The 11,651-nt window shown below is 32.9% G+C and overlaps 2 protein-coding genes across 3 annotated transcripts; both read left to right on the forward strand.

Annotated features, from left to right (window-relative positions):
* The first annotated feature begins 2,783 nt into the window (after nt 1-2,783).
* On the forward strand, nt 2,784-4,881 carry PSY1 (plant peptide containing sulfated tyrosine 1). Its single transcript, XM_022295228.2, has 4 exons — nt 2,784-2,911; nt 3,782-3,868; nt 3,967-4,053; nt 4,683-4,881. Exons 1-4 carry the CDS (start codon nt 2,800-2,802, stop codon nt 4,706-4,708), a joined length of 312 nt encoding a protein of 103 aa, XP_022150920.1. The 5' UTR covers nt 2,784-2,799; the 3' UTR covers nt 4,709-4,881.
* Nucleotides 4,882-10,574: 5,693 nt separating this feature from the next.
* On the forward strand, nt 10,575-11,651 carry LOC148212136 (uncharacterized). 2 transcript variants are annotated; one of them, XM_088122008.1, is made up of 2 exons: nt 10,575-10,676; nt 10,761-11,651. In XM_088122008.1, the coding sequence occupies exons 1-2, from the start codon at nt 10,607-10,609 to the stop codon at nt 11,375-11,377; spliced, it is 687 nt and encodes a 228-aa protein (XP_087978134.1). In that variant the 5' UTR covers nt 10,575-10,606; the 3' UTR covers nt 11,378-11,651. The 2 variants fall into 2 exon arrangements, with proteins under 2 accessions (XP_087978134.1, XP_087978135.1); XM_088122009.1 differs by having other exon boundaries at nt 10,576-10,676; nt 10,767-11,651.

The raw sequence follows: 11,651 nt of genomic DNA on the forward strand, positions 1-11,651 counted from the left end.
TTTCATTTAATACCATTTGTATTTATATAATATATTTGTTTTATTAATTTAATATTTGTTGTTATATTTAATTCTCTATTTTTGTATGTTATCATGTAGAATTCATATTATAAGATTTTTTTAAAAAACAATTAAAATTAAATATAAATTTCATTTCCAACTTTAACAGTTTTTTATTCGAAAATACAAATATATAATTATTTATCTAAAGTGAAATTTATTTATAATATCAAATTATATATTTTTTTAAAAAGAATTCTAAGATATTTCATCTGAAAAATGTTAGAGGCATGATTTAAATCAACAAGGTATGTTGGAGGCATTTTGTCTAATTTAGCTTTAAACAAATTATAGAAACAATAGATGGATTGAAAATCAACATAATTTATGGCTCATGGTTTTATACTAGGCTCTGTACTGTATTTATGTGGGTCTAATGACTCTAATCATAAGCTATAACATATTTTCGCAACCACATGAACTTAGTAGTCAGGTCTACTCTCAATCAAATTATGTTAGAATGTCTTTCGATTTTGCCAGATCCTAGAGAGACACTACGAGCCCTCCGTCACTCAGAGGGCAACACATTGAATAACTTTTCATTTCCCTACCACATGGTCTAGCTCTTTTTCAATACCTTTCTTTTCCTAATATTTTCAAAACATTTAAGCAGGTTAATATATATATATATATATATATATATATATAATATAATTTATTTTGAGTACAGCAAGCAGGTTAATATATTAAAATTGATTCGTTTTGACTTTTTAATTTCCCCATTAATGAAGGTCAACTGAATTAGAAGTAGTAATTAAGGAGAGCTCAATCATGGCCTGGCTTGAAAGTTGAAAGTTGAAACCTGGTTTTGAATCATAGATTTCTATGTATCTTTGTTTTGACTTTGGAACAGAAATGGCCTCTTGATTTGAATAAGTTTACAACCAAACCATGATTGTGTTGGGGTTAATTTTGAGCCAATTTTTGACATCTTTTTCAACTTCCAAGTCAATTTCAAATAGGTATTAAACAAAAAAAAAGTCAATTTCAAATAGTATTTGCGTTTGATTTCTTAACATAGTTTTATATCGGTTAAAAATAGAAAAAAATATTCATAGTATATAAGTAAAAGATAACCTCTCTATTCATACGAGATATTTTGGATGAAATGGCAGGTTAGGCCAAATTGGACAATTTCATACCATTGCGAAAATATTGGAAGGACTTGTTTTTTTTGACAACTTCGGAGAATAAAAGATATACTCCCAAACACGTTTTAAGAGTGATATAGTTTCTAATATTGTTGCCAAATTCTGCCAGTTGAGATTCGATCGAGCTGATTAGGGAAGGTGAACATGAAGATTCACAAGCAAATAATGAGCATTTTGACGCTCAAGTTAATTCAAAGTCCCAATCTCTAGGTCTGATTCCAGATATAATTGCATACCTGATTGAGTACTAGAGTAGTGATGATTCCATGTATTTATAGGGGTTAGTTGGAATCTTACCATTGCAAGAATTACTGCTAAGGTCATGGAGATAATTCCAACGAGAATTTATTTTGCTTGAATCACTCCGTAATGTACGTGGGAGCGGTTTGGTTCTCAGACAAGACAAGCTAAGGGCTTCTTTCTTTCGTGTAAGGTTTTAGGTGACGAGCTGTGTAGGTCGATATCCCGAAGTTGGTGGCTAACCTCTGCTCTTGATCTATATTTTCCAACGTTGATAATTAGTCATCTCTCTAGAACTACATTTTTCTAGATTAAACGATGATGAAAAGATCAATGTTTCTTAAATTGACACTAATAGTTATAATAACTACGCAAATTTCAAATCATAATTTTAGTCTTTTTGTATCTTTTTCATTTTAATTATATATATGCATTAAACATTATAATCTACCGGACTAATTGCTTTCATCTCGACCAATGGCTTCGTTAGATGACATCTCAAAAAAAAAAAAAAAAGGGCTTCATTAGATGGTGACATATCTACGGCTTAAATTTCCAAACATTTTCTTACCTCCAACTTTGACATAAAGGAGTGGATTGATAATTCCATTATATTGTAAAAAAATTGGCAAAACTTAGGAAAATATAAACGCCCCTTTACACTTCACATCAACGTTAACTGATTAATAATGTTAATGAGGGTGGACGCTGCTAAATAGTATCACCGGAATCACGTTTTTTCGACAAATATAAAGCTAAAACAAAAGTTAAAATTGCACTGTATTTTTTATTTTAATTCATTTTGGTCACTGAACTTTCAAAACATTTATTTTGGTATATGTACTTTCGATTTTTGTTCATTTTAATCCTTGTACTTTTGAAATGTCTATTTTTGTCCCACCTCTACTTTTGAAAAGTGACTAATTTTGTCTCTATTTGTAAAATTTTAATATAAATTTAATATATAATGAACCCCTTTGATACAAATTTACGGCTACATTTCAAAAAATTTAATTAGAGTAGTGTTATTCTAAAATTAAGGGACCAAAAGGATGACTTTTTAAAAGTAAATGGACCATGTCACTTATCAAAATGAGCGTTTTAAAAGTACAGATCAGTAAAATGAACAGAAATTGAAAATATAGCGAGCAAAATAGACGTTGTTAAACGGAAAAAAAAAGGTCCACCCCAGTTCTCCTAGCATAGTAGCCAAACTTTATATGGTTCTAAGGAATTGCATGCAACTAAGTAATGAATATTATTTTTTTTTCTGTCTATAAATATGGAGCCTTTGGCTTTGGTTTTCCTCCAAAATCATATTAGGGTGCAAAAACCAGAGAGAAAATTAATGGCTTCTCGACTTTCCCTTTACTTCTCTCTCCTCATTCTCCTCCTCGCCACTGCCTCCATTGTTTCTTCTGCAGCTCGCCATGCACCTGCAACTTCGAGCAAATTAGCTAGTGAGAACAAAATCCTTTTTCTTCTTCTTCCTCCGTTTCATTTATTTCAGCTAAACAATGTGTGTATGAAAAAGTCACTATTCCCGACCTTTTTGCAACCGTAGGAAAAAAATGACTTTCTCCCGACGGTTTTCAAAGAGTCGGGACCATTTTTGAGAAAATGTCGGGAGTATCCTTTCCCGACACACTTAGTTCGACATTTTTCCTGACGCATTTTTCTAGTCAGAAAAAGTCAATCCCAACGTTTTGAAGCGTCGGGAAAAACCTTATTTCTTATAGTGTGAGTTCGAATTTCTGCGATATCATCATTTACTCTCCATTTTAATACAAGAGTGTGCGCACTTGCTGGAGGGTCAAGGATATGCCTAACCTACCGCTGTCGGGTTAGACTCTTGAGTTAGTGATAGGTTTAATATGATATCAGAACACAAGGATCTTGAGTTCGAACCTGATCTATAGTATTCATTTCCTCCCCATTTCATATAATAGTACATTGTCTGAGGCCACTGGTGAAGAGGAGTGTTAAGAATGTGGATAAATTACTAAATACATATCCCTTAATCTATCATGTTGCTATTGGTTGTAATTACTATCTAACATTATTAACACGTCCTGAACTCAAATCATTAATTATTATTTCCTTCTTAGTTCAGATTATACTAGTCTTGTATTAATTTTCAAAGTCACCTTAGGTTGAGATATGTATAAAATGATTATACAAGTCGTAATCCATCAAGTTAGTATTTTGAATTTAGCAGTAGTTAACATAGTATTAGAATCAGGGTCCTGAGTTCCAACATCTCTTCTAACCCTTCACTATTGTTCCTTTTTGTTTTAACCTTTCTTTTCGTGAAATGGCTTGGGTTTTAGGGAATGGAGGAATGGTGGAGATACACGAACGTTTCGCAAAGTCGAGAGTCGAAGATAATAGTATGGTCCACCATCGTCTCCTAACTGGTAAACTGAACTCTTTTTTTATTTCATAGGATCTAATTTGTATTTATAATTTGTATTTTAAAGGTTTCTTTTGGTTTTGTGTGGTTGAAAATGTTTAGGACATGAAGAGATGATCGGCTTACATGACTATGGTGATACTCATGCCAATCACAAACATGATCCTCATCATCCTCTTGCTGTCAAAGGTAAAGAAAAAAAAAGAAAAAAAAAGAAACTAACTTCACTGGTTTAACTTTGATATATTTATTCATAAAGCTTAGAAGCAGTCGTAAATATGAAAAAAAAAAATTAGCAAAATAGTAGCTACATTTAGTTTTTTCAAATATAGCACATTTAAAAAAAGGAAAAAAGTGGTCCAATTTTAAAATGACAACTTTATCCATGTACTATTGATTTAGTATTTGATATACTTGCAAATATATATCTGATACACTACTGTAATGAGTGTCTGTGTAATATGTATCTGATATACATTTGATATATTACTGATATAAGTGTCTGATATACTACCGATATGAGTATTTGATATACTATTGATATAAGTGAAAATTTGTGCTATATTCGAAAATTAAAAAAAATAAGTGACATATTTTGAAATTCAGAAAAGATGATTCCATTTTCTTTCTATGTCCCATAATTTAAATATACCAACCTTCTATAGAAAACTTTATTATTATTTTTTTAGTATAATAATATGTAGGAGTGGGGATTCAAAACCTATGATCTTTTAATCAGTCGAGCTATATTTCTCAATTTCGCGTTTAAAACTTTATTGTTGTTGGTTGTTCTTATTATTATATACTGATTTTTGTAGGGAATAACAAGGAGTTGGATGGTTAATTATTAATGAGAAGAGAATGCCAAGGAGAGGGCATTTGTGTCAAATGGTGGTAGCCACTACTATTGTGTGTTGAGATTAATACACACCAAGGAAGAATAAATACCTAATTCCCACACTTTTTGGTCTTTTTCTGTGTTTTTCTGTAAGAAAAAAAAAATGATATTGTTACTAATGTGGTGTCTATTATTCTCATTGTTTCCCTATCAATTTTAACTTTAAGCCATCTTAGGTGATTAAAAATACTTTTGGAAAAAATTTATAATATTCAGTGATAAGTAAGAATACATTTTAAAAAAATCGGATTTTAAAACTTTTTTTAGGATAAATACGTTGAGACATGATTATTCAAAAAGTAACTTTAAAGTAGCTTAAGCACGGGAAAGAAAATTATCCCCGAAAAAATACTTAAATTAAAAGATATGTCAAACTCGTGGAGAGAGGAAAGAAAGTGTTACTTTGTAATACTTTTCAAGATATAGCAAAGTTGAATTACATGTGAGCTGTTATGAAAATTGAAATCCATAAAATTAATCCTCACTACGAAGAAGAAGTCGATTCTCTCTAATGGCAATGAGAAAACTACTGTGAAAGCCTATTTGACGTAGGTGACTGTTGAATGACAAATTTTGGCGAATTATTAAGTGTCACGTCATTATTTTAAAATTATATTTAGAATCAATCACAAATTTATATGTGTCCTCAAATTAATTTTAAAATCGATAAATTAAATTATGTCATGTGTCTTTCTTATGAGTGTTCAATGACATCGACTAGTTAGATCAACCCATGTAGAGATTGAGCTCGATCTCGTTAAGTCCATGAAAAGAAGGCTCATATAAGACTAGTAAAACTCTATAAATAGAGGAGGTCACCTCTTATTTGAAGGATTGAGAAGAGTACTTTTGAGATTCAAAGTCAAGAGAATTCAGAATTATCTATAAGCATTCAGAAGGAAAGTATACATCGGACCAGATATCATTCATTTTCTATTGATTGGGATCCCCATTCATTCCTAGATTTCTGTCTTGTCCCTACCTAACTACATGGTAGTGGTCTAGGAAGCGCAATTGCAAAAGCACGAGAAAATTAAGAGTAATAATTTCAACAAAAATGCAGGAATGACAATGAAATATGAAAGAAAAAAGATGATTTGAATTCAAAGAACTCAGAATGCACAAGAAGACTCTGCGAAGACGTAAAGACTAAAAGAATCAAAGACTACGAGACTCTTCCAGAATTGAATCTTCTTTTCGTCATTAACAAAGCCGAAGATCTTCAACAAGTTCAAAACTAAAGACTTAAAAGAACTCTTAATAAGCTACCAGCCGAAGACTTCATCAAGCTATAGCTAAAGAATTTCATCAAGCTAACAAGCCGAAGAATTTCGTCAAGCTACAAATTAGAGACTTCATAAAGCTAAAAAGCTGAAGACTTCAAAGATCTTCAACAAACTTGAAACCAAAGACATCGAAACAAATTAGGGTTGGGTATTTTAAGCCCGACGAAATAGTTTCATCGAGCTTGGTTTTTTTCCCGACGAAACGTACTTTTTTGGACTCGACGAAAACATTTTCATCAGTTGGGTCATTTTCCTGACGAAACATATATTTTGTCGGGAATATGAAAGGGCTGGGTTATTTGCCCGACAAAACTAATGTTTCCTCACAAATATTTGCATCTGACGAAATCAGTTTTCGTCGGGAAAAACTCCCGACGAGGTTAATTTCGTTAGGCAAGGCTTATAATTCCGACGAAATTAAAAGCATCGACAAAAATTGTGTTAGGAAAGCTTAATTTGTTGTATTGCTCAAAGATCCTTCAACAAGCTAGAAGCTGAGACACCAATCTTCTTGATACGAGAACACTTTAGCCCTTAAATCAAGTTTACACTTGAGAGAAAGCATAAGAGGATCATGAATTAGAGATTGTAACACTCGTACATAAATACAAATACAAAATTCATTAAATTCGAATTTCTTTTCACTAAAATTCCTAGCGAACAGAGACCATAACCCGTTCGTAATCAAGAAAAAAACCACTAGTTGGTTACAAGTTTCTTATTTCTAATTTGAAAATTAATTTTATGGTACTTAATTACACATATTATCTATGACTAATTTATAATTACTCTCCTTTATCGAAGCTTATACATAACTAGTTCATTTTCCTTGGGTTCCATTAAAATAGGAAAACACATATTAAATAATTACATCACTAAAAGAATTCCAACATCAGCCTTTTCTAAATTAGAAGATGAATCCTCTAAAGAAAGAGAGAAAATATAGAAGGTAATAAAATAGATTCATTTTACAAGCTGTATCTTCCAAAAGTTAGGAATGACAGCAAGAGGTACTGTCAAATTAGAGAAATAACAGTAGGGCTGCTGTCATTGTTTTTGGCAAGTTAACGACTACTGTAAAAATTAGGAAAACGACCGTGTCAATTCTTGAGTTTATTCGTGCTTAAAAGAATTATAGTCCATCGTTTAAATTTAAGTTGATAGATTGGATAAATTGAAATTATTATAAATGGAGAGGAAATAACAATGCCAGAGTTCAAATATAAAACTTTTTGTTTATTATAAACCCTTGTTAGTCCCTCATCTTTTCAACGTGGATCTTTGACATGTCGTCTCAAGATCGTGGTTCTTTTGACTCATTGACCTTAGTCAGATCCCATTTTTAGATCAGCTACTCGTTTGAGCTTTTGTACTATGACACCATATTGAGAATGAATCACTATTCAATCCAAAAAAGTATAAGTCCGATCAATTTAATTCATATATTAGATATCTAATATATTTACAGTTCTGTGATAAAATTTTAAATGATATCTAAAACCATTTACGGTAGAAATTTCATGCAGAATTTGAAGAATACCAAGGTGCCATAATTGGGGTTTCCTGTTTTGTGATACAGCGATATGTTACCTCTTTTGATCTTTGGCTTAGAAACATCCATTTTTGGTTTCAAATTCTCCATTTTAAACTGAATAAAGCCTCCATTTTCTTCCATTCTCTCTGTATAATCTTTCGAAAGAGAGAAGACAGGAACAAAAGATGAGTTTCAAAGCTTTTCTCTCCCTCTTCCTGTTGCTCTCATTTGGCCTCTATTGCTCCGCTCATTCAGGTACACAATTTGAATATCATTAGCTTCTATATGTTAAAATTACCTCGTGTGTGCTCTGATAAAGTTAGGTTTTTTTGTTTGAAGCTTTAGAAAGGCGAGGGATGATGATGGCTACAGAAGACTACGCTGATCCCGGGGCTAATCCAAAGCACACACCGAGACGACCGCCGGTTCAGGTTTTAACCACTGCTGGTGGCCGTCATCAGCAGCCATGGGGCCACGTCAGCACGGAGCCCTGAGCACACACCCTTTTTCCTGCCGGAGGAAGGAAGCTTGAACACAGTAATAATATGCATATAATGTACTAATACAAAGAATTCCATTTCTGTTAAAAATGGAATAATCTAAATCTCTCGTAATATCTTGATATAAGGTATAATTTATTTCCTTAGATGAGTTATGTTATGCTGTGTCTCGTCTTTTGGGTAGTTCTAATTCTGCTATTTGTCTACTTTCGTTGTGTTGGTGGTGTTTCTGTCGATTTATTGACATGTCTATTTTTGTTATCCATTTATACGTTAATCTCATATGACATCTATTCTTTTTTCGGCAATATATATACTTTAAAAACTTCGAAACAGAAAAAAAAAACTGACGAAAAAAGAGATACAATAGCTCACAGAAATGCTATAAAAAGTCTTTTATAGCGTTTTTGGAGGGTCGTGATAGTCTATGCTATCAAAAGTCCATAACTTTTGATAGCGTCTTTGAAGAACTATAACGATATAATAAATGAAGAAATTATTGTATATTTATGTTGCTACGAAATCATTTAATAGCGTTTTAGTTTAATGCTATTATATGTTTGATAACTATTCTTTTGTACCTCTTCAACTATTTTTTTTTACTATCATATGGCTACTTAATTGTTATTATAGTTCAAATTTTGTGTTATCTTAAATTATAATAACTTTTTATTTACGCTATTATATTGTGTATCTAGCTTTTATATTATATTGTTATAGATTTCTATACTTTTTCCCATTGCTATAATTATTATGGTTGACTTCTTATAGAATTTAGTTTTTGCTATGTAAACTTTGTATAGTTTGATCGAAAATACTTCAAAATTTGTTAGTAATTAAATAAACACACAAAAACACTAACTTCGACACATTAAATATACCATCACATTGTAAAAGCGAACCTAACTCACACATATATCTCAAACCAAAAGGTTGTGAGTTTGATCCTTCCCATACCCATATATTGTACTAAAAAAAGAGAAAACAAAATCATCCCAACATTTTTCTAAATGAAGTTTTATTATTCATTACATCAAAAAAAAAATAAAACATTCAATATTTTACCAGAGAAATAAAGGTATATAAATTCACCAAAACTAATTTCCAACAATTGAGTTAACAAAATTACAAAATTTTTACCAAGTTTTGAAGAATAAAGGAATATATACGGAGTTTCACATCTCTCGTCTCCTCTTAGCAAAATTTGCTATTCAACAATTAGCCACGTCTTATTCGTCTTCATCCTTACCATTTTGGCTTTGCTTTTCGTTTCATCCAATCTTTTATCTTATTATATAATTTTTATTTTTATCTATTTAAATATTAAACATAAATATATTTATTTTATCTATATATTATATTGATAAAATAAATAAATATATTCAATTCAAATTGTTATTTTCATTTGTTTTTTATTCATTTAAAATTAGTTTCTTTTCTCCGTTGTAGTCGTTTTTTTCACTATTCACATTCATAACAGTGTATCAAACAAATATAATCTCATGTGATCAAGTGACATTACTTCTTCGGCCCGAACCCAGGAATCCCTTAGATATGATACAAAATGGATCTTATTCTATCGAGATTTCTCTATGAACAATTTGAGTCAGAGTTTGAAGAAGAGGAAGGAGAAGGAGTCCTCGACCCACAACAGATAGAGGAGGATTTATTCAATCACATAGTTTGGGCTCTTAGAATATGGCGCCCTTGGGGCTTTCTATTTCATTGTATCGAAAGACCCAATGAATTAGGATTTTCCTATTGGGCTAGGTCACTTCGAGACAAGCGGATCATTTATGAGTTCTTGCAGAGTGGAACCGTGCAGTACCAGACACGAGATAGATCTTCCAAAGAACAAATAATTGTTTCTCTTATATACCCATGATTATCACTCCCTTCCCTAGCTAAATGTGTGACTTTATTTGCACTCGCCTTACAAACCCAACATTTTCCTCCTCTGGCCATCGGATCTCTCCAATTCGACCTCTGTGTTCTCTGTCATCCATCTTAATTTCTCACTTTATATCCTTCAATTCGAGTGATTTTGCTTGCAGTTCGAGTGCTTTTCGGGGTTTGCATGACGTAACTTTATTTATTTATTTTATCAGCCTGCCTTTCTTTGTTTTCTTTTCTTTTTCAATTTTATGGAGCACGCATTTTTCACAGTTTTTAAGTAACATTTCTTGTAATCCATCCTCCAACTCAAAAGTTTAAACTAATAAGTTGAGTAAATTTAATTCATATCTAGATAGAAACTCGATGTTACTGTGATAAAATTTTAAGGGATGATCTAAAACCATCTACTAGAAATTTCATGCAGAATTTGAAGAGAGATACCAAACAAAAGTAGTAAAATAACAAGGTGCCATCCTGTTTTGGTGATACAGCGATGTTACCTCTTTTGATCTTTGGCTTAGAAACATCTTGGTCTCAAATTCGCCATTTTAAACTTTATAAAGCCTCCATTTTCTTCCATTCCCTCTGTATAATCTTTCAAAAGAGAGAAGACAGAGGAACAAAAAAGATGGGTTTCAAAGCTTTTCTCTCCCTCTTCCTGTTGCTCTCGTTTGGCCTCCACTGCTACGCTCATTCAGGTACACAATCCCAATAAAATTAGCTTCTATATGTTAAAATTATCCCATGAGTGCTATGTTAAAGTTAGATATATTTTTTTGAAGTTTTAGAAAGACGAGTGACGATGATGGCTATAGAAGACTATGCTGGTCCAGGGTCTAATCCAAAACACACACCACGGCGACCACCAGTGGTGGCTACAGAAGACTATGATGGTCCAGGGTCTAATCCAAAGCACACGCCACGACCACCGCCAATGGTGGCTACAAAAGACTATGCTGGTCCAGGATCTAATCCAAAGCACACACCGCGGCGACAACCAATGGTGGCTACAGAAGACTATGCTGGTCTAGGATCTAATCCAAAGCACACACCGTGGCGACCACCAATGGTGGCTACAGAAGACTGCTCTAGTCCAGGGTCTAATCCAAAGCACACACTACTGCGACCATCGATGGTGGCTACAGAAGACTATGCTGGTCCAGGGTCTAATCCAAAGCACACACTACTGCGACCATCGATGGTGGCTACAGAAGACTACGCTAGTCCAGGGTCTAATCCGAAACACACACTGCGGCGACCGCTGATGGTGGCTACAGAAGATTATGCTGGTCCAGGGTCTAATCCAAAGCACACACCACGACGACCGCCATTTCAGGTTTTAACCACTACTGGTGGCCGTCGCCAGCAGCCAGAGGGCCACGTCAGCAAGGAGCCCTGAGCACAAACCCTTTTTCCTGTCGGAGGAAGGAAGCTTGAACACAATAACAATTTGCATAATGTACTAATACACAGAATTCCATTTCTGATATAAGTGCATGATAATGCAAAAAAAAAAAAAAAGTGTCCATGGAGTGAATTGAAAAATCTCTCCCTCTCAGGTCCGTTTGAGATTTAGTTTTTTAGATGAGTTGTTATGTTGTCTCTAGGTAGTTTCAATTTTGTTATTTGTCTACTTTTGTTACCTTGGCCGTATTTCTATCGATTTATTGAAA

The sequence above is a fragment of the Momordica charantia genome (genome assembly GCF_013281855.1).
Source record: "Momordica charantia cultivar OHB3-1 chromosome 3 unlocalized genomic scaffold, Mcharantia_2.0 BLBB01000003.1, whole genome shotgun sequence".
Lineage (NCBI taxonomy): Eukaryota > Viridiplantae > Streptophyta > Magnoliopsida > Cucurbitales > Cucurbitaceae > Momordica > Momordica charantia.